Raw genomic sequence first — 24,354 nt, 5'->3', positions numbered from 1 at the left:
TTAATATGGAACCACCCTGAAAAGCCAAGGCAATCTTAAGAATCTTAACAAATCCAGAGGTATCACAATCCAAGATTTCAAAGTATACTACACAAAGTGATAGTAATCAAAATACTATGGTACTGTCACAAAGAGACACAGATCAATAGAGCAGAAAAGAGAGCCTTAAAATAACCCCATGCTTATATGGTTAATCTTCGACAAAGCAAAAGAATATATATTAAGGAAAGATGGTCTCTTCAAAAAATGCTGGAAAACCAGACAGCTACATGAAAAAGAATGAAACTGGACCATTTTAATACCATTCACAAAAATAAACTCAAAATGGATTAAAGACTATTTAAAAGAAACACAGGCAGTAAATTCTTGGATATCAGGCTTAAGCAGTATATTTTTGGATCTGTCCCCTCAGGCAAGGGAAAGGAACAGCAAAAATAAACAACTGGGACTTAATCAAACTAAAAAGATTTTGTACAATGAAGGAATCCATCATTAGAATAAAAAGTCTAACCCACAGAATGAGAGAAGATACTTGCAAATAATATTATCTGGTAAGGAATTAATATTAAAAAAATATAAAAACCTCACACAACTCAACACCACCACCACCACCACCAACAACAACAACAAAAAGGCCGTTTAAAAAATAGAGAAGTTAAAGACATTTTTCCAAAAAGACACAGATGGCTAACAGATACAGGGAAAGGTGCTCGACATCACTAATCATAGGGAAATGCAAAAAAACCCAATCCCACAACTGAGACATTATCTTGCACCTGTCAGAATGCTTAGCATCAAAAAGATAAGAAATAACAAGTGTTGGCAAGAATGTGGAGAAAAAGGAACCTTTGTGTACTGCTGGTGGGAATGCAAACTGGTACAGCCACTATGGAAAACAATACGGAGCTTCCTCAAAAAATTAAAAAGAAACACCATATTATCCAGTAATTCCCGTACTGGGTAATTAACCTGAAGAAAACTAAAACACTAATCCTTAAAGACAGATTTTCCCCCATGTTCACTGCAGCATTATTTATAATAGCCAAGACAAGGAAGTAACCAATGTATCCATCAAGAGACTAAATAAAGAAGATGGGAAAATATATACAACAGAGTACTACTCAGTCATAAAAAATATGAAATCTTGCCATTTACAACATGGATAGACCTAGAGAGTTAATACTCTCTAACAGAAATAAGTCTAACAGAAATAAGAGTTAATACTCTCTAACAGAAATAAGTCAAACAGAGAAAAACAAATACCACATGATTTTACTTTTATGTGGACTCTAAAAGCACAAAAAATTAACAAACAAACAGAAATAGACTCATAAATACAGAGAACGAACTGATTGCTTCAAGAGGGGATGGGGCGGTAGGCTAAAAAGATGAAGGGGATTAGTTTAAACTTCCATTTATAAAATAAGTCAAGGCGATGAAAAGTACAGCAGAGGGAATATAGTCAGTAATACTGTCATAACTGTATAATGAAAGATGGTTACTACACTTACTGCAGTGGGCATTTTGTGTGTGATTGCTGAAGCACTATGTTGCATACTTGAAACTAATATACAATAATAGTAAAAACATGTAAAGCACCTTTCTTTCAAAGAATGTCCAAAGTAAAGCCATTTAACCACTATACAATTATATATTTCCTGAGCTGTACCTATTAGTTATAATTTTTATTCCAAAATTGGGACAGAACTCCTGATTTTCAGTAATACCAAAAATCTAAGTACTCATTAACTATCCTTATAAAGAAGAACTTTTCTGATGTAATAACCTGACTCAAAACACATAATGATGACATAAAGAATATGTAATCCGAGGTATATAAGAAATTATTAGTATGTACTTCTGGAAAGATTGAGTATACTATCAAGTAGTTATATGTTAACAGGTTCTCACATCTTGTGTCCAAAATGAAACTCCTGTAGACCTCCTTTTCTCTCTCGGTCTCCGTCGTTCTCGGATAGATTTAGGTTGTGATTTATCTTCTCCTTCTTTTTCCTCTTCTCTCTTTTCTCCTTCTGTTAAAGATTACAGTGAACCACATGGTAGCAATATATCTTGACGGTATTTTGTAAGAAAAATATAATAACAATTCAAAGTCAACCTCCTTCATGAAGTCTTCTAAAATTCTCCAATCAGAATTATTTTTTTGTCCCTCTCAGTGCTCCTATGGTTTAAACTTGGTCTAAACATGTCTTTGTATGGCCCACTGGATAGGTTCTTGATCAAGAGAAGAATTTTAGGGGCGCCTGGGTGGCTCAGCGGGTTAAGCCTCTGCCTTCGGCCCAGGTCATGATCTCAGGGTCCTGGGATTGAGCCCTGCATCAGGCTCTCTGCTCAGCAGGGAGCCTGCTTCCCCACCCTCTCTCTCTACCTGCCTCTCTATTTGTGATCTCAGTTTTTCAAATAAATAAATGAACTCTTTAAAAAAAGAGAGCAGGATTTTAATTACTTCATTTTCCTATTGGCTATTATAAAACTTCTGCCAAAAGACATACTTAATGCTTAATATATGCTGGACAGAAAATAATTGAATCCTATGAAGAGAATAGGGCTTGAGTTATTAAGGTCTGAATGGGAGATAGTTATAGTTAACACTCAAGGAAACCAGTTCTTTTTTTTTCAAAGATGTATGTATGTATGTATGTATGTATGTATGTATGTATTTATTTAACATAGAGAGAAAGAGAGGCAGGCAGAGGGGGAGGGAGAAGCAGGTTCCCCTGCTGAGCAGAGAGCCTGACGAAGGGCTCGATCCCAGGACCCTGAGATCATGACCTGAGACGAAGACAGAGGCTTAATCCACTGAGCCACCCAAGTGCCCCAAGGAAACCAGTTCTTAATGATGGAAGAACAAGCAGGCATCCACCAAGTTTATCAGTTTCTGTTTCTACTATTGCCAGTCCTCATTCAGTAGTAGAATAAATACAGCATTCAATTTCTATTAGATAGCATTTAAGAACAAACCCTTTTTTCCTGTAAAAAATATTTATATTAAAAACAAATCAACATAAAAAAATATAGTCTCAAAATCTGTTTCCTTCCTAGGACAGTTAAAATAGCTTTAGACTTATACACTAAAAAGATATTAGGGCCTTTAAATCTGTTTTAAAAACCAGACATTTATGGGGAACAAAGTAACGTTAAAAATTATTTTTTAGGGTCGCCTGAGTGGCTCAGTGGGTTAAGCCTCTGCCTTCAGCTCAGGTCATGATCTCAGGGCCCTGGGATCGAGCCCCGGGATCGAGCCCCACATCGGGCTCTCTTATCGGCAGGGAGCCTGCCTTCTCCCTCTCTCTCTGCCTGCTGCTCTGTCTACTTGTGATCTCTCTGTCAAATGAATAAATCAAATCTTTAAAAAAAAAATTATTTTTTAAGGGGCGCCTGGGTGGCTCAGTGGGTTAAAGCCTCTGCCTTTGGCTCAGGTCATGATCTCAGGGTCCTGGGATCAAGCTCTGCATTGGGCTCTCTGCACTGGGCTCTCTGCTCAGCAGGGATCCTGCTTCTTCCTCTCTCTGCCTGCCCCTCTGCCCACCTGTGATCTGTCAAATAAATAAATAAAATCTTAAAAAAAAAAAAAAAGTGTCCTTGTGTCATTAGCAAGGAGTCATAGCAGAAGAAATTCCAAAATTATAGTATTAAGAGTTTTTTTCGGAGTCGTTTTTGGAATTGGTTTATAGCAACGATCTCAAACTCCAATGCCTACAGTGGCCATCCAGATAATATAAATGGATAAAATGGGTCCGGAGGGCACTATTCCAAGTAGTGCAGGGCTGATCACTATTTGGTTCTAGCCAGCTGTTGATATGTGAGAATTTTTAGACCCACTGTTGCTAAATCTTCCAGTTATTCAGTAGAAGATGATAATCTAAAACTTTTATTGGCTCAAACTTTCTACAAACATTATGTCGGCCTCACAGTCAGTGGCTTAAAGAACTGAAAGGGGTGCCTGGCGGGGCTTAGTCAGTTAAGCCTCCGACTCTTGGTTTCGACTCAGGTCATGATCTCAGAGTTGTGGGACTGAGCCCTCCAACAGGCTCTCTGTGCTTAGCTGAGATTCTGTTGCTTGAGATTCTCTCTTTCCCCCTCTCTCTGCTTCTCCCACAACTCACATATGCATGGGCGCACTCTCTCTTTCTCAAATAGATAATAAATCTTAAACAGAACTGAAATATTTCTGACCCAAAAAAAGTCGGCTGAAAATTAAGAAAAACTTAATTTTCTCAAGTTTATCCTATAGGATTGATATTGTCATGACTAATACTATGAGATTTTCTTTTAAAATATAAAATGCCTGCAATCAGAATTGACTGTATGTAGTATCCACCCCTGACTTAAAGTAGGAATTATTAAAATTTAAATAGTAAGTTTATATGAAATGTTAATAGTGATCATCAATATGCCAGCACACAGCTGAAAAAGAAATCTATTTCTCAAGAATAAGCATAAAAACAGTTTCATTTTAGCAAGGATATTACTTTTGTAGGTGATTTTAGTTTAAAACAATTTCAAACATGAAGAATTTAAGAACTATGATTCATTCAACAGGCGAGAAATAACTTAAGGCACTATTAACTGCTCCTAGAAACAATCTCTCAACAGTTCTTCTATATTGACTTTTTTCTACGTTGCTGGACATAAAAATTTTTGTGAAGTCTTGAATTATGAAGATAATATGTATCAATGCCAGGCTACATAATTTTCTATTTTTATTTTCTACTCGTCTCATTCTCATCTGTCATTTTCTTTCTGGAAGAATGGCAGAGTGATTTCCAGTTTGGAATGCTGTTTTATTTTCTACTGAACTATAAAAGAATACAACAACAACAAACAATTCAAAGGATTATTTATAGGAAACAAGGTGTTTCCAAGATTTGGTCTTCTTACCTCTTTCATTTTCTTTTGTTAATCCTCTGGAGTAAGCAGAAGTTATGCCTACAAGACTATTTGGCCTGTTTAGTTGACTTGAAGCATAAAGTGAACTGCTTATGGTAGAAGCTGAAGAGGATGGAGTGGTTGAACTTGCAGTTGATACTGGTCTGTAACGTTGGTAAGTCTGTGCAATATTAAAATTAATACCCATTTAAAATAGTAAACAGCTGAAAACACATAAACAGTTAAATTCATTATAAAGGAAAAATAATGCTCTAATCATCTCAAAATAATTCAGATTTCTAGTTAAAATCCTTTTTAGTATTTTCTATATGGTCTATTGGTATATAAACCTCTTATATTTGAGTGTCTCAAGAACTATTCATACCATTTGACTTAGCTGTATTACTGGTTTACTATTACCTCATCATATGTTCTAGAGTACTTTTGTTTATATTCATCTTCTCTTGATGTTTCCGATTCCTTCTTTTCTTCTTGCTTCTCTTTATCCTGTTTTTCTTTTTCCTCTTTTTCTTTTTCTTCATTTTCTTGTTCTCTGGTTCGGGTAGAACGACTTCTTCCTATTGTTTTTTCAGCTTCCTGAAGATCAGTCAACGTTACTCCCTGTATGTAAAAAGGGTAAATTTAATAACAAGAGGCATTATAGCTTGTCTCAAAGGAATATCTTAAAAGTAGACAAATTTAATATGCATGTATTAAAAGTCAAATACACATGTTTGGAATTGGTTTGGAAACCAAAACAGAATTTCTATTTGGCAAGTCTCATTCATTCTATTAAGACTCATCATGAGCAACCATAATAATAGTTTTCAGGAAAGATATAAAATGTAAGAAATAGTCTCTATATTTAAGAAACTAACAAAAACAGAGGAGAGATGACAGAAATAACATACAAATTTCTAAGAAGTTCAGAGAAAGAAGGAAAAACTGATAAATACATTGTTTATATGCTGACTTTATATGTATTTATGTTTTTATGTATATATTTGCAGAGAATATTTCGGTAAAGAAATAATATTTGAAGAATAAGCCTTGAAGAACAGGGTAGATTTCAAGTAAAGGTACAAAGACAGGAAAAACATATCAAGATCTTAGCAAACAGTTCAGCCCGAAATGTGAGTAAGAGTAAAGATCAAGGAGTTAAATCTGGATTTGGAGCTCCTCAACTGTAGGAAAGGACAAACAGAGGATAAAAGCATAGAATGGCAAGGAAGTTAAGGAGATGATAACTAGATTGACTGACATTTTCCTCATACTTACACATTAGTTGTTTGAAACATCTAACATAATAGATGTTCCATTCTCCACAACTCCAAACATTCACAGAATTCTTTAATAATTGTCAGACATATTAACACTTATTGAATACTCTGTGCTAGATACCATCTTATAACAAAAGATAAATAAATATTCAAGACACACAAAGGCATATGCTAATTGGATTAAATATAATATTAACAACATGGCTATATACAAAAGGATAGCACAGGATTACTAAAGCAATCTTTATTTTTAAGATTTACCCACATTATATACTGACATTGGTATTTCCTTTTTTTATAAGTTTTTAAAAATTTATTTAAGTAATATCTATACCCAACATGGGCTCGAACTCACAGCTCCAGATCCTCTGAATGAGCCAGCTAGGCACCCCAATGATAGCAATATTTTCACAGAGAAGAGAAAAAGAGAAAGATAATTTGTTTTGAAGTTTTATATATCATATACATTAAATATACCTGTGTTGATCTTCTAGACTGTCTTGCTTGTCTAGATCTTGCTTTTCTTTGGGATTCAGACTCTTCATCTCTAACAGGAGTGAGGTATGATCTACAGTAATAAGTAAAAATTGTTAGTTGTAGATATAATATCTGTGGATATAATTATATAGGAATGTGTGAATGAATACAAAGTTAAGCATTTTAATGGGTTTTAAAAAGTCTTCAAAAATGGTTACATCCACCCTGAAAATTCAACAATACAATATGAAAAATTTTTAGATTGGAAATCTAAAATCATGTTAACTTATATTTTTCAGGTTCTTCCTAACTATAGCTTTTTTTTGTTTGTTTTTTAAAGCCATGTGATTATCAGTCCTCTTAGCCCTTCTTTTGAGTCCCTGCAATACCATGCTAGATGATATGTGAAGATATCTGGCTAAACTCTAGACTGTCAATGTTTTTTTTTATGGTAGAATGGTTAGGAATGAAGGTGACGTTCAACACAAGGAACAACTAGTGAGCAAGCAACACTCCCTGAATTCCTGCCATTGTGCATTTATTAATGTTTTTGGCAGACATCATTACTTTTGTTCACACTTCTGAATTCTCTAAAAAGTCAAGTGCTTTTATACAAAAACTGCTTTAAAATCGCATCTTATTCCTGGTTACCGATTTTCTGATATAAAGAGGAGTTAATACTTCGTTAGCTTCACTACACTTCATCTTACACATCTAAGCCTATGTTCCGTCCTGTCACAGGATATGCACCATTTCAAAAAGCTTGCAATCTCTGTTGAGATTAGTATCTCATTAATTAAAGGGTTGAATTAGCAAAGATAAGACAGAGCCCTGCAACACAACAAAAAAATTCCCTCCAATGATCAGCATTAGTTGGGAAGTTCACTCGTTAATACTTTCTGTAGTTACATTACCATCTAAATCACATTTCTCAGAGAACGCTTAGAAGTAGAGTATTTCGGGACACCTGGGTGGCTCAGTGGGTTAAAGCCTCTGCCTTCGGCTCAGGTCATGATCCCAGGGTCCTGGAATCGAGCCCCACTTTGGGCTCTCTGCTCAGCAGGAAGCCTGCTTCTGCTTGCCTCTCTGCCTACTTGTGATCTCTCTCGATCTCTCTCTGTCAAATAAATAAGTAATATCTTTAAAAAAAAAAGTATTTCTATTTTCTATGTTGTTCATTAAATTTATCTAGTTTATACCATCCCGCCCCTCCCCTCTAAATGTTACTTTTTAAAAAGGCTTTTTAGCTTTAGTATGCTTTCCAATTGGTAATTCATTCTGCTCTTTAAACTCCCTAAAACTATTCATATATCCATAGCAAACTTTGGAATTTATTTTTGGGTTTATGCCTCATCTTTTATTTTTCCTATGCTTCCTTTAAAGTTCTAAGTTCAGAAAGTATAACACATCTCAAACTCCTTAGAATAATTTACAGTTTTTTCAGAATTCTTTTGGAGAGCCTCATTCCTTTTGATTTACCTTTCTCTTCCTTCACGCTCTTTAGTTTTTAGAAATTTGTCTAAAACTAGAATATATGATTCACTATTCCTAGGAGTCACCTCCTTGAATAATTAACCCTAAAGTAACAAGGTCCCCCTTGTCATCCAAAAACTGGTCGCTTCAATTCCATCAATTAACTCTTACTTATTAGTTAAAGTTAGTTGTAGAAGACTGGTTTTCTGCGTTGCTTCTACTTTAATTACAGATAAACCTGAAGCAAGGTAAGTCAAGAACTTCTCTAGATGGTGTTTTGATCGAGATACCCAACAAATTTAGAGAAAGATGAAAATCCTCTCCCTACTTTTTTTGACTTAGGTTGTTTTTATCTTCTGGTTTGAGAAAATGTCACCTGATCTCTCTACTTGGCCGAATAACTTATGGCACTACTTCATAATGATATAATTGATTTTTTTTCTCTTTGTCCATATGTTCTTTATCATGTTTTCACCTCTATGTTTCTAGACTATCCTGAAAGAGTATGTCTTTTTGATATTACAGTAGCACTACATTTATCTCATAAATCAGGCACACCTCATGAAGTATTAGAAGACCTCTATCTTACTAAGTTTGGTTTCTACTAAAACACTAGTACAGGTTTAAGTTTATAACCTAAAGTTTTAATTCAGAAATTAAATGTCTAATTATTTGTTGTCTGTTACTTTTATATTTTTTTTTAGATTTTTAGTTGACAGAGAGAGAGAGAGACTGTATGTGAACACAAACAGGGGAACAGTAGGCAGAGGGAGAAGCAGGATCCCCACTGAGCAGGGAGCCTGATGTGGGGCTTGATCCCAGGACTCTGGGATCATGAGCTGAACCTAAAGCAGACACTTAACTGACTGAGCCACCCAGGAGCCCCTGTTTTCATTTACTCTTAATTTGTCCTCCTAAAAGTATAGGGCAAAAAAAAAAAAAAGCTCACTAAACAAAACACTTTAGTTACCAATATTTCTTTAGTTTCACTTTCTTTTAGAGATTCTGCAACACATGGCTTCATCTGTACCAATGCACAGACCCAAAGAGATGAGCAGAATTGGTAGGTCCATGATGCTCAAGCTGCACTAAGCTTGATACTTCTCTTTCTCCCACTGTTTCATAATTTTCATTTTGTCTATATATCACCTCTTCTGAGTTTTAAGCTTTTTATTTAGATATAACAGATATTTAAAAAAAATAGATATAACAGACACTTCCTATTTTTATAACAACTCCAGTGATTTTTTTTCTTTTTTTAGGACAAGTAATTTAAAAGGTAAAAAAGAATAACAATAAACTTGTTATTACAGTTTCAGTTTAAGAAAATTAATTTTGGAATATAGGAGGTTCTTTGTGGCAGAAGTTGGTTATATGTATTGGAAAATGCTATATATTCCGATCTTCTCTAGGAAAACCACAACATGTTAAAGGCTCTGAGAAGAACTGAAGGAAGAAACCTCTTTAACCTTGTTTCATTATGCATTTTCCAAGATCATTTAAGTAGAAAATACTTTTCTTTTGTGGTATACCTGCTACACGTGGAAAGTGCTCTGTGAAACATCATCTTGAAAAATATGTCCCGGGGTGCCTGGGTGGCTCAGTGGGTTAAGCCTCTGCCTTCGGCTCAGGTCATGAGCCCCACATCAGGCTCTCTGCTCAGCGGGGAGCCCGCTTCCTCCTCTCTCTCTGCCTGCCTCTCCTCCTACTTGTGATCTTTCTATCAAATAAATAAATAAAATCTTTAAAAATATATATATATGTCCCAATGGTTATTTTTAAAAGCCATTTATTTAGTATGCATTTATGCATCTACTGCCCCTATGCAATTTATTGCTTTCTGGACTTCTATCAGATGAGCGGAAGAAAAAAAAAATAAAAGGAGATGAAACCTCAATGTAATGGCGAATCTGTTCAACAGAAAACTTGATAGCAGCTTAGATGGCTGCTGGTAACATGTCAGTATTTCATGAGCTGCTCTGAAAGTTAGGCATGAACATGGACTTCTGAATCTGACCCTCTATGTTATGGTCAAAATTCTCGTATTCAGTTTAGAACAGGGAAATCTGCAATGCCACTTGTCCATTTGATCTCCACAGCAAACGAAACTAATCAACCATTACACACTTTTTCAACAGTTTCAAGTTGCAATAAAAGTTAAATGTATTTATCAAATCTGTTTTAACATACATAGACAGGTTAAGGGGATAAAAATTACTAAATGGAAGATTTACAATTTCTGTTCATTTAAATTTTCCTAACATTTGTTCCAAATGAGCATAAAAAATCTAGCCTATCAATTTGCAATATATACTGTATTTCCCATTATTTTAAGAGTCCCCATCTGGTATTCAGTTCCTTTCTCCTCTCTTGGGGTTCCTGTACAGAGCAGACCTCTACGAATAAAATGTAGAGAAGAAAATTAATTCATATATTTTATGTGTTTTTAATTAAAAAGAGCTGACCAGGGCACCTGGGTAGCTCAGTCAGGTAGGCGTCTTCCTTAGGCTCAGGTCATGATCCCAGGGTCCTGGGATCGAGTTCCACATTGGGCTCTCTGCTCAGGAGGGAGTCTACTTCTCCCTCTGCTTATGCTTGTGTGCACGCTCTCTCTCTCCGTCTCACAAAAATAAAAATCTTAAAACAAAAAAGAGAGCTGACCATTAAAAAGCAGAATGTTATCAGTCAAAAAAGAGCTGACTATCAGATGGCAGAATTTATCAGTCAAAATCCACTGGTGCCTTAATCACTACTATATCACAGTCATACTGGATCTCCTTCTTAAAACTACACAGGGTACATAATTTAACTCCATAGTAATCTCAGACTGCTTACTATTTTCTGGGCAACTGAAAGTTTTTTTTTTAATTAATAATTTTCCAATAATTCCAATTATTCTATATATTTTTAATTTCACTTTCTTTAAAAAAAAAAATATTTAGAGAGAGAGAGAGAGCGTACAGGAGGGGAGGGGCAGACGGAGAAGTAGAGAAAGAATTCCAAGCAGACTCTCCTGCTAAGTGGGCCCAAATTGCTACTCCATTTCATGACACTTAAGATCATGATCTGAGCCAAAATCAAGAGCAGGACACTCAATTGACTGAACCACTCAGGCACCCTGATTTCACTGACATTTATTGCTGAAATATTCATATTTATTTATAATATTTATATTTTGAGTAGTCAACAAATTATATTTAAAAAAAAACTGAAAACCAACCCTTGTTTTTCATTCAGCTTTTTCCTTGCAGGAAGAAAAGTGAGCAAATGCAAGCTGACTGAGCCAAGGGAAAGAGGTGGAAGAAAATGATTATACAAAGCAATAGTTCCATGTGAATTCATGCTACAAATATGAACTCATTAGTAAGATACTGCTTTACAGTATCTTAAAGACTTAAAGACTGGAGAACTAGAAATATTTAAGAAATGAAAGAATTTGCTATCATGGTCCATCTATTTAAAGCTAGCTTCTCTTCTCTACTCCCCACCCCACCACCACCATTAATCCACTGGAAATCTTAGCTAATAAAAACAGAAAATCCTCATCCAATCCTGATCAATTAAAGAAACAAAACTCACAAATACGGTGGAATTTAATAGTGAGTAAGGTAACTTTACATAATATCTGAAAGTACATATGTAAGGATACCTAAAATGGCATAAATGTATTAACTTATCTTTTTTTATCCACAATATATATTTAAATGATAACATATAGATTTTGAGGACAAATATTCAACCATATACGTTTCAAAACCATTAATCAAATTTAACTGAAAGACAAACAGATGAGGCCAACAATGTATTCAAAATTGCAAACAATTACTTGACATGAAACAAAACACAAACATTAATATTACTGCAAACATCACTGAAACAGAGTAAGACAAACAAAATTTCCATAATATACACCAGGAAAAATTTCATACACATTTTGTTTCTTATGCTATTAAAATCTGTTCTGTCCTATTAATATCTCCAAATATTTAATTCTCAATTTTTAATGTCTTTCAGGATTAATTCCAAAAAATTGATCCAACAACTTAATAAAGAAATATGAGGTTAGGAATCCTAATTTGTTTGTTCTGAAACAACTGATGATTCCAGAAAGATACTCATTAGGCTTTAATAGTCACTGGAAACATTTTTAAAAGCATGGAATCCTAGAAATAGAAAGTATTCTAGAAGTTAAAGATTATATAAATCAAATACCTCATTTTACAGAGGAAGAAATCTGATCTTGAGAGCACTCTAACCTTAGGGTTAAAGCAGAAAAAACTAAGGATTCCTGACCTTTTTTCTTCACTCCCTGTACACCATAAAAGCAAAGGCCTCAAATTTGTTTTCACTAGAAAGGAATGATGGATGCCTATGATCCTCTAATTTCTGTTCGCTAAATGGTCTTACCCGAAAATACCTCAAAAGCCTAAAACGAACTTAAATTTAGAAAAATGAAGAATTAAATCATGATATACCTATACTGGTATTCAAATCACAAAATGTTAACTTCTTATAATGGTTTCATCATAAAAATAGAAATAAAACATAAACATATTGGTAGAAAATAAAGATGCAATGATAGAAAGGAAAATATTTTAACATTAAAAATTTAATGTCTTGTTACTTTTCATATATTCACCGCAAATATTACTGCAAGGATATTAATACTTACTACAGGCCGTGCACTTTGCAAGGCACCAGAGACAAAGACTACATACGAATACTACATGCCAGAAATAAGACAAAGTTAATCTGGTTGGTATTTTTGTTAAAAAAAGAAAAGTACCAGTTATGTAGCTAAAATTTAATTTCGCAAGAATAAAATGTAGAAAAGGTGCATTTCATTTCCAAAGACTTTTGTTTTCTCAAGAGGAAAAACAAAATTCAAAGCTAGGAACTATGCACCATAGCAGAAAAAAATAGTTGACTGATTCTCCTGTAACCTTGGGCTTCACTTTAGTTCTCACACTAATTATATAAAAGTGGAAAAGTCCCTTAATATCTCTGGGTCTTAATTTCTTTCTGTAAAGCAAGGATATCACATGTAAGTTCCTTTCCACATTTGTGATTCCACACCAATTAGTAGCAGCAGGAAAAAGTAAAGCAATGCTCTTAACATATAAGCACACAAAATAAATTAAACTGTTGAAGAAATTTAATCAATGAGTGTCTTTTATGTGCCAGAATGTACTCAATGTACTTAAAAAATATTTGGCTTACATGTATGCCTAAGAAATCTTTCTTCAAGAGAATCTTAAAATGAAAATCTCAAAAATAACATGAATAGTTAACATCCATCAAAATTTTTAATAATGGGGGAAACAGAGAAGAATGAAAAATCTGTTTTTGTCAGATCTAGTCTTCCATGAATCTGACCAGGTATGCTTAGATCTTCATCACAAAAACATCTTGAATGAAAACAACCATTAAAAAAAATGAAGATGGCTAAGAAGACCAGTGCCTGGCTCACTGCCTTGAAATGAAAACATCAATTCTGTCAGAGGGAGTCACCAAGCCTAAATGCTAATAATTGCCCATTACATCAATCTACACAGTTCTGAGATGATATAGGTTATTTCATTTATTAATCTACCAAAGAGATGGTCACCAACCTGCCAAGATTAAAAAGCAAAACAAACAACTTTCATCACTGGGCAAGATAGATCAGCAGTCCTGTGAGGACCTTTACACACCTGCGTCTCTCCCTGACCTCTGATGTGGAGGAGACAGTGCCAGCAGTAGTTGTAGTCAGGGTTGTGGTTGAGGCTGCAGCATTTACAACAGTTGGAGCAACAGGGATGGTCAATGCCGTAGGAACACTGTCCTTTTCTTTTTCAGTACTATCCTCAGCCCACAAACGATTTGAGGTACTATCGCATCATAAGCAGCAACACAAAAAGAGAAAAGGAAAACAGCTAAACAATGAAAGCACTTTCTAGCAGCTCAAACAGGTGACTACAGGGATGGATTTTTTAAAACACAAGTCAAGACATCTTTCAGCTATGAACCAAAAAGCTCACCCAGAGCTGTCAAAGGAGAAATTTACTTAATTTTAAGCAGCCTGATTCAAAGAAAGTTAATAATTCAGGAACTTGATTTTCTTCCCCAGACATGCGTAATTGCCTCTTTTTGGAACCAATTTTGGTTATAAATAATTTTAATGAGGTAAATGAAAAAATCCAGAGCCCCACAATCTTCTAAACAAAAATGCATGCACATACGTAAGCACACAGTAGGCCTGAACACAAAATGTATCTGTGACTCACCTGCTTTGTGTGCCTGCTGAGGAAGAACCCGTTGTAATCTTTGTAGTAGTGCTTGTGCTGGAAAGCAGGCTTTTCTGAAGCCCAGCTGCAGAGGTAACTGTTGGTGTTGATGTGGTGCTTGGAACACTAGAACTAATCAAATCATCTGGTCTTCTACCAAAGGAGCAACTAAAGGAAAGAGTCATATCTATATAGGATGTGTTTGTATGTATATTCTATAGTTAATGTTCTATAGTTAATGTCTATATATTATACAAATTCACAAGGCTAGGAAAAATCTAAAAAACTGTGCTCCTAAATACACCACCGGCTCCAGCACCAAGAGTTGCATCTACAATTTGCTAGGAGTCTGGATGATTTCACTAATTTGGTAGTGTATCATTTTACTGCCTCCCTCCTCCCTCAACAGGACTCAAAAATGATCTGATCTGGTATTTTCCATTCCTGGACTGTTACACACCATATGGTCATGCCAGGTTGGGTCTGAGAAAAACACTTAGGTTTGGTTTTATTCAGGGAAAGTGAAGATGGACCTTTTTGAAGAAAAGTGTTTCAGCAATGAGTCACACCTTAAGTAGTGACCCATGCCTATATTATACCTGTTCATCTTTTCTTCTTCTTTTTGGTTGTTTTTAGCAGAGAAAACATTTAAAGCCCCCCCCCCATGTGATTTTATTACCAAAATTTTGATTCAAGACATTTCCGTATCTCTGAGTTCTAAGAAAAGCAGAAACTTCCAGGTCACTAATTAATGACCAGGTCAATGAAGACTCTGATCTATTCAACTGTTGTAGTTAATTATATAAGGAGTTCCTTCTAAACATGCTACAATCTAAAAGGTACTTCCTAATATAGCAAATCTAATGAAATATATATATATATATATATATATATGGCATAAGTAGAAGCAAATTTTCACCCATCTTTAAATATATATTCTGGGTCTTTAAATGATGTTTTATTTAAACAAAAGATGTATTTATAAAAGCACATATTTTTGTAACGATACTAAATTGAGGGCCCCCAAAAAACTGCCTCATATTTTTATAAAAGAATGTTATTCAAGAATTATGTTACCTTTTATGATAAGTTGATCCTTCATTAACTGCACTATTCTTTTTGAGATCATCTTCCCATTTTCTTCTTGTATAGGAACTACTTGTTCGCAAACTTGAAGAATCTCTGTGAAAAGAACATCCTTCTAATTCTGGTATATAATTTTAAAATAGGTTAAAAAAGCTGGGTATTAATAAACATTAGTAGAAGCAGAAACCAGTAAAATCCCTTGGGAAAGCACTGTGGCATATTACTGAAAGTAATTCTGGTTCTAAGATTTTATTCCTCGGCTATAATCCTAATTACAGGGGTGGAAATTAAGATGTTTACAGGTTTACTTATGATCACAAAATATGGGAAGGGGGTGGAGCAGAGAGAGAATCCCAGGCAGGGAATGTCTAGCACAGAGCCGGACATGGGGCTCAATCTCACAACCCTGAGATCATGACCTGAGCTGAAATCAAGAGCTGAATGCTTAACTGACTGAGTCACCCAGATGTCCCAATAAAGATTTCACACTAAAAACATACAGCAAATCATAATAAATTCACCTGTTTTCTTTCTCTTCAACATCAGATGTACTGGCTAGTCGTCTTGGTATTGTAGGTGCAACATATGCAAGTCTAGTTCCTTTACTATCTTTCTCCTACACAACAGGAAAAAAATGAGTAAAAATAAATCTGTGTGATGATTGTAACAGCTGCTAAAAGTATTAAGGAAAGAGTATTCAACAATGTACATAATACAGCCATCACAGTTTATAATATTGTTCCAAAGTTCCTAGCTATATTCTAAAATTAATGTCTATCAATAATACTATGAACACTAAAGGACAGCCTGTTTAAAATAATTTCCTTTCTCCTTTAATCTAAAATTAGACAATATTTTAATACGTGGAAAAAATCCCTCCACATTTTAATGACTTTTTCTAAAACTTCTGTAACAGGTTATATAAGGTAATGGAGTATGATAAAGTAAAATATTCTTATTTTTCTAAAGAAATAAGATCTCAAAAATGGTTGACTGGTAAGTCCCAGTTATTTGTTATGTAAGTTATTTACTACTTTGATGTAATATTAAAATATTCAGAACAAAAATTACTTAAAATTGTATTTATCCAAATCTGGTTGAGACTATAGTAGCAAGGGCATCTGATATGTTCCCACTATAATGGCAGCAAGTACTTGGAAAAGAACTGGCCAGTCAATTCATATAAAATAAAAAACATTAAAATTACTTGAGAAATTCCATTTCTGAATTTCTGATACAAAGAAATATTTTTAAATAGGGGAAGGAAACTATATGGAAAAAAGTCCAAGCACTAAAAATGCAATAGAGAATAGATAATCCAGCTATATAAAATATCACTGAATGAATTGTGGTACATTCTATTTGATGTTATTCATAATTTGGTATTACCTTTCCAAATACAGTTATTAAAACTACTCATCAGAAGGAGACTTTTGATATGAAAAAGCAGATAAAAAAACTGCAGATATTGGATAAAAGCAACCTAGGAGTATAATTACCTTCTGGGATAACTAAATTCTAGAATGAATGCCTCTTAATAAATTTAATAAATTTTATTGTAAGCTCTCAAGTAGGATAAAGCATTAGAGTATAATCTCATAACTGATTTTTTTGGCGAACACATCTGATTTTCCCAGTACTTATAGAGGCACATTTCATTTTATTCACTAACAGATATTGTGGTTTTTACAAATTGAAATTTGTTAAAACCCTGCATCAAACAAGTATATCCTAGCCATTTTCCAAAAGCATTTGCTCACTTTGTGTCTCTGTGTCACACTTCAGTGATTCCAACAATATTTCAAAATATTACATATTTTTTTATAAGATTTTATTTATTTATTTGATAGAGATCACAAGGAGACAGAGGCAGGCGTGGGGGGGGGAGCAGGCTCCCTGCTGAGCAGAGAGCCCTATGCAGGGCTTGATCCCAGGACTCTGGGATCATGACCTTAGCCGCAGGCAGAGGCTTTAACCCACTGAGCCACCCAGACGCCCCTTCAATATTTTTTTTAAAAGATTTATTTTTTCGTTTGAAAGAGAGAGAGCACATGCAAGCAGGAGGAGGGCCAGAAGGAGAGAGAGAATCTCAAGTAGACTCTGCACTGAGTAAAGAGCCCAATGAGGGGCTTTATCTCATGACCCAGAGATCATAACTTGAGCCAATACCAAGAGTCAAGACACTTAACCGAATGAGATGCTCAGATGGCCTCAAGCTTTTATTATTGGCCTCAAGCATTATTATTACATTTCGTATGGTAATCTGTGTTCAGTGATTATGAGCTGCTGAAAGCTCAGATTAGGGTTAATATTTTTTAGCAATAAAGTATTTTTTAAATTAAGGTATGTATATTTTCTTTAGACATAATGCTACTGCACACTTAAGAGACTATAGTATACCTTTTATATATAGTAGGAAACAAAAAAAAAATTCATTTGACTTGCTTTACTGCAGTGGTCTGGAGTCAAACCCACAATATCTCTGACACGTGCCTGTAATTCCATACTGATATCTGTTTAAGGTACTTATATTTATATTATCATGTAATTCATTAAGTCAGGTGAATTACGTTGATACACAGATCTAATAATGATACACAGTAGAAAATCCATCAGATTTGATGTTCCTAGAAAAAAAATTATTGGAGTTTTAATAGAAACCAGATTAGGAAATACAGTACCTTTTCTTTATTATCCAAAGAGGAGGAAAGCCTAGGACTTGAAGCTGAACGCATCACACCTGCAGTGTCTTTGTCTTTCTGAGCCTCTTTAGATGCCGTGATTTCTGCAAGTGCGCCATAACTGCCAGTCTTTCTAAGTCCTAACCTCCAGGATGCAGGAGACTCATCCTTTCTCTCTTCTTCTTTGGGAGAAACTTTTGTGGCTGAGGTTGGAAACTGTTTTTATTTTATTTTTAAAGATAAGAAAAAAAAATTATCAAGACTGAAAAAAAAAAATCCTTAAGCTGGAAATGACAAGTTTACAGGTAATACATCTCAAATTATAGTTAAAGTTTCAGGAGAAACACTTACTAAGTAGGTTAATGTCTTAGTAAAAAATTTAAAGACCTAAAATTGGGGGGAAAAAAAAAAGAACTACCTTTCCGAAAGTTAGATTTAATAAAACACACTCCACACTTTATATATCACACAGAAAAATTATGATGCAAATACAGAGAACAAAAATGAGCACACCATAAGGACTTTAAAACCATGCATCTTTGGAACCAATACTCATATTAAGCTTGTTATGTTGTAACCTAATATAAATCCTTGCACATAGAAATGCCTCACCATAGATTTTTCACCCTTATTGGGCACAAGAACAATGCCAGTTTTGCGCAAGCCCTGCCTCCATGATGCAGGATCTACTGATTCCACCACAGGTATGATAGGAGCAATGAAATCATACTAAAGCCAATTAAAATAAGACAGGTAAAGAGATAAAGATTGAAAGTATAAGAACAGAAAAGAAAGTTATGAACAAAACAAACTTAAAAAGAAGATTTTTATAACAAATTAAAGCCCAGTAACTGGGTAATGATCCAATCTTAAAAGTCACTAGGAACAAATTCTAGTTTTAGTATGAGAGAGATTCTGAAGGAATCTAATAAAGAAATTTCCAAAATAGTTAAAGGCACACGGAGCAGGTAATGTTACAGTCTATGAATGAACAAACTTATTGCACGTGTATTTTGTTTTTATTCATTTATATACTTAGGTCAAAAATTTTTTAATCCAGCATAATCAATAAAAAGTAATAGCTGATATACCTTCCACTTAATGACATTTATTTCAGTAATATTTTTAATATCATAGCCTTCAACTGTTTGATTTTACCACAAATTATTATTTTATACATTTCAACTCAAAATTAATTTTTTATACAAATACTTATTTCATTTTCAAGGCTTTCCAAAAGCAATAAAAATGAAACATTTGTTACATTTAACTGTTCATTTCAACTCGCAAAGTTTAAATATTTAACCACAGTTAAGAATAGATGGGTGAATATAGCAACTAACTAGTACAGGATATGGGTAATTAAAAAAAAACAAACACTTTCCCCCATATTTATTGCCAAAGTTTGCTACAGTTAGCAGTTTAAGAGAGCTTGTTAAAGAACCCAGGATGTCACAGAGCTACTTCATAGACAGAACTATCGTGTGAGATACATCTGGTACCTCCAGTAAGTAATTCCTATCATGAGGGTAAAAATATAGACTCATGATATATAGCATTCCCCAGTACCCAAAATGTGTGCTGAAGCCCTAGGGTGCCAGAATAAAATCACAAGGGCACTGTGGGATATTTTAAAATTTTAAGAAAGCACAGTGACACCTGTTGGACACCACACAAACTGCCATTGTTAACTTACTTGCACTTAACTACTTAAAAAAGGAAACAAAGAGGTACTTCTTTTGGCCAAGAGGCACTGTGAAAAAAATTAATAAAACATTAAATGTTCCACTGACTGAGAAATTTCATCCAGGGACTTCTGTAACATTTTATACAATAATACAGGTACCTGATGATCAGTTATTGATTTCTGAGTCTCAAGTTGTAGCATCCAAGAACAGAGGTTAGCAAACTTTTCTGTAAAGGACCGGATTGTGAATTTTGGCTTTGCAAACCACAGTCTCTGTTCTAACTATTCATCTATACTGTTGGACCAAAGTTGCCACAGGTAATACATAAGTGAATGAATGTGGCTGCTCTAAAGAACTTTATTTAGGTACACTGACATTTTATTTGTGTCAAAAAATATTCTTTTGATTTTCCCAACCATTTAAAAATACTAAAACCATTCTAATGTGTGGGCTGTACAACAACAGGTAGTAGGCCAGCTTCGGTCCATGGGCCATAGTTTGCTAATCCCTGACCTACAACCTCCCCAAAACTGGAAATAAAGTTACTTCTCCATTATAAAATAGGTAACCTAACATTTACTGAATGGCACAAGAGAAGCTAACATTTAACAGATGTTTGCTCCTGTCAGGCCCAAAGCTTAAAAGTCCTTCACATGGGTTATCTCATTCGATTCTTGCAACCACCCAGTGAAATGCTATTATTACTGCTATTTTAGAGTTGGAAAAATGAGGGAGTATTAACAATTTTGAAGTGGACATTTGTTGCACTGTAATTACTGATCTCTCTCCATTCTGCCTAATGTGACTTATTGGTTTATGTGTTTCAAAGCTCCTTTCAATTTTACTTGGCCTATAAATGAACACATCTGAAATACTCAACTATACCCACTCCCTGAAACTCTTCTTTTGACGTCTGTAAACAGTTTTGACTGTTCAGTCTGTTCTAACTTTCTTAACTCTTCCGACTACCCTCCGTCTTAGTCTTCTTAATGTTGTTAGCACAGTCCTGAAACGGAAGCATCTCAAGACTCTGTTCTCCGATCTCCTTTCTTCCCCTGAGGGCTGGAAATAGGGTCTTCTATACTTGTAACATTAAATATTAACAGTGCTCAGCTTATTCTTCAAATTTGTTATCTCTAATTTAGTCTGACTCCTAAATTCCCAGTCCTGAATTTCTATTTACCTAGAGAATGAACTATCTAGAACTACAATTAGAACCTTAAACTCAACATACTTAAAATCAAACAACCTTTATTTCCAAACCAGCTCTCCCTCAGTTCCCTATTTGTTAGTAGCACCAATAAATTTCTTCTCTTCCCCATATCTGAACCTTCTTATTCTTCTCCCCCCATTTATAAATTAGGTGCCAAGTCTTGAATCTCTTGTCCTTTATAAGACCACTGCCACTTCTCTAGTCTACCATCTTAGGCAACTTCTGTAACTTTCTAGTCAATCTTCTCTCAATTAGCCTCCCTTCAAATACACCTGTTTGTTGCTCCCAAAATAATGTTCTATAAAGAATAATTCTCTCATGGCCTTGTTCAAACATTTTCTAGTTCTCTACTGTTCATCAAATTATAAAAATTTTACCACAGAAATGAAGACATTCCATAATTTGTCTTTACTTTTCCTGTTTCACTTTGTATATGTGCCCTATAAATCAATCAAACTACACAACTTATTTTCCCTGCAAATATTTCATAGTATCCCTACTTTGCTTACATGTTTTTCTTCTCTTCCTTTCAGTAAACTGTACAAACTCTCCTTCTCTGTTAGTTGAAATATAACCTACCCATTTAAGATTTATCTCAAATGTTCTAATTTTATTACCTCAAAAAATATGATCTCTTCCATTTCTTTTTCAAGATTTATTTATTTATGTGAGAGAGATGGAGAAAGAGAGATACCGTGCATGGCAGGGGAAGGGAGAGAGTCCAAGCAGACTGCACTGAGCACAAATCCCAATGTGGGACTCCATCTCACAACCCTTAGACCATGACCTGAGCTGAAACCAAAAGTCACACTCAACTGACTGCACCACCCAGGCACTCGTCTCTTCCATTTTTAAACCATCATTCTAAATTTGTACACTTTTATCGGCATACATCATATGGCCACAGTACATAGTTTATTAATTATTACATTTAATAATTGAATTCAATTAACCAAAACACTTAATTCTAAGAAAATGATGAATTTTTACCATCTAATAAATACAGCTTACGCTTACCAGAATTTATGTGCATACAGCAAAATAGGTAATCTTTTTCAGAGATTCCAACAATATTTATTTTGATTAAAGAAAGGTATATAAACTCACTGTTAAAACTTTAGAGTTTACTTATCATTATTATTTTTTAATAATCTTTACACCAATTGCAGGGTTTAAACTCATGACTCCGCGATCAAGAGTTGCATACTCTCCTGACTGAGCCAGCTAGGTACCCCTACTGTTAAATTTTTATTTTATCTTATTTATTTATTTTTAAAGATTTTATTTTTTTGACAAAGAGACAGACAGCAAGAGAGGGAACACAAGGAGGGGGAGAAGGAAAGCTCGATCCCAGGACCCTGGGATCATCACCTGAGCTGAAGGCAGACACTTAACAACTGAGCCACCCAGGAGCCCCTAAAATTTTAAATCATAAAACCAAATTGATAGTTTTCTAGGAAATATCTCCACAAATCACAGGCCTGGTCTCTCTTTAATTTTAGCTGAAGAGTTAAGAACTTAATGCAAGATCATTTAAAGAGAATACATCTATGTTTTTCTGTAGCTACCCTGAATTATTAGAGAATATAAATGATATTTAATACTGTTTTAGAGCTACCTGTTTTGTGATCTATTTCTTGCTGTGTGTGCATGTATGTTTTCCTTTTTAATTTTTAAAAAATATTTTGTTTATTTATTTGACAGAGAGAGCACAGCAGGGTGAGTGGCAGGCAGAGGAAGAGGGAGAAGCAGGCTACACACTGGTCAAGAAGCCCAACGTGGGACTCAATCCCAGGACCCTGAGATCATGACCCGAGCTAAAATCAGTTTAACTGACTGAGCCACGCAGACGCCCCCGTGTGTGTATTTCTATATAGTTTACGCACTGGTGGTAGAAGCAAGAAAACTTAAGATACCTTTGTCTAAATATCAAAACCAGAGTAGTGAGTGGAACCTAAAAACAGAACTCTTAACTACAAAATCTTTTAACATGCATTTAAAGACTCAGCTAAGGAAATTCATCTGTGAAGTCCCTAAGTTAAAGGAAAATTCATTATTATCCCTAATTGAAACTAACTTAGAAAACATTAAAATGTTATATTAACATAAAAAGTACCACTTAACATAACAGGCTTTAAAAGTCATACAAAATAAGTAAGATTACTCTATCCACTAAAATAATACTTCAAATTATCTGTATGTCACAACTTTATTAAAATAAAATTTGGTTACAAAACCTGAACAACAAAGACTAAAAAAATAAAATCTTCAAAGTAAGTTATGATACCTGAAATTGAGAATAAAATGGAGTTTCTAAACATGCAAAGCATAGAGGAAGATAGTTGTTATTGGATCAATTTAATAACAGAATCAGAAGTAGCTCTGAGTAAGGATTTTTATAGCAAAGTTATGGCCTAACTCTAACAGTTATTATGTTATTATTACCATAACAGTAAGTTATTACTATATTAACAATTATTAAGAGTTTTTAAGAGCAATTAAGTTATTAAATTGGGGCTATGTTTGAGAAAAATGTAATTGATCAAAAGGATCTCAAAGTAACTGCAATTACTTGACAATAGCAGTAAAGAGACTGCTTAGCTACATACTCAAAAGAATGACAGCCAGTTATTTGTGGCCAGATATTTCAGGGGGATGGAGTTTTTGGGGAACTTTTGATAATCCCATTAATTCTAACAGATAGTAAATCAAAAGAGCTAAAGTTTGGTACTCACTGAAGAAGTATACAAGAGCTCAAGAATTAAATAAAGTTTAAAACAGCCTATGATGACTCCAGTTATATCATGATAATCATCTTTAACATTCTACAGACAGATTACCCCTGGAGAGTTTCATTTTTAAGGATATATAATATAAATTACTCTCATATGAACATAGGTTCTAGCTGAATTCAGGAAGCCCTCAATTCTGGAATACAGAAAGCAAGATAAATCATTCATATATTTCCCTAATATTCAAACTGTAACCAGTGAAATCCATACATTTCTACCACTAAGAACCCATATTATCACTTTCCTTAGCAAGAGTTTTAGAGGAAGATTATTACTAGCAGTATGGATTGTGAAAAACTTCTCTAGTTTATTATTCTGAAAGATTCACATTTTGACCACTTTGGAACCAAATCCACAGATGAACAATACTGACAACATCACAGAAGCACTGTAGGGATTTAAAATCAGTCCTCAAACCCATGCAAACAAAATAATGTCAGATAAGCAACAAAATAAGAAGTCCAAAGGCAGAGACATGACAGTTAAGAACAATGTGCAATCCCTCAGT

General features: G+C 34.4%; 1 protein-coding gene across 3 annotated transcripts in view; it reads right to left on the bottom strand.

Annotated features, from left to right (window-relative positions):
• The window catches only part of PPP1R12A (protein phosphatase 1 regulatory subunit 12A), a 144,030-nt gene that overhangs the window by 27,210 nt on the left and 92,466 nt on the right, over positions 1–24,354 (bottom strand). For 2 of the 3 annotated variants that reach the window (XM_046011153.1, XM_046011152.1), the window contains exons 10-18: positions 18,154–18,369; positions 15,994–16,088; positions 15,464–15,568; positions 14,387–14,554; positions 13,814–13,990; positions 6,648–6,738; positions 5,311–5,511; positions 4,903–5,071; positions 1,912–2,033 (exon numbers count right to left, since the gene is read on the bottom strand). In XM_046011153.1, the coding sequence (XP_045867109.1) occupies positions 1,912–2,033; positions 4,903–5,071; positions 5,311–5,511; positions 6,648–6,738; positions 13,814–13,990; positions 14,387–14,554; positions 15,464–15,568; positions 15,994–16,088; positions 18,154–18,369 (1,344 nt within the window). The remainder of the gene's footprint in view (positions 1–1,911; positions 2,034–4,902; positions 5,072–5,310; positions 5,512–6,647; positions 6,739–13,813; positions 13,991–14,386; positions 14,555–15,463; positions 15,569–15,993; positions 16,089–18,153; positions 18,370–24,354) is intronic. The other variant, XM_046011154.1, reaches the window with a different exon arrangement.

Source organism: Meles meles, chromosome 7, assembly GCF_922984935.1.
Source record: "Meles meles chromosome 7, mMelMel3.1 paternal haplotype, whole genome shotgun sequence".
Lineage (NCBI taxonomy): Eukaryota > Metazoa > Chordata > Mammalia > Carnivora > Mustelidae > Meles > Meles meles.
This window is presented reverse-complemented; position numbering and strand designations above follow the sequence as displayed.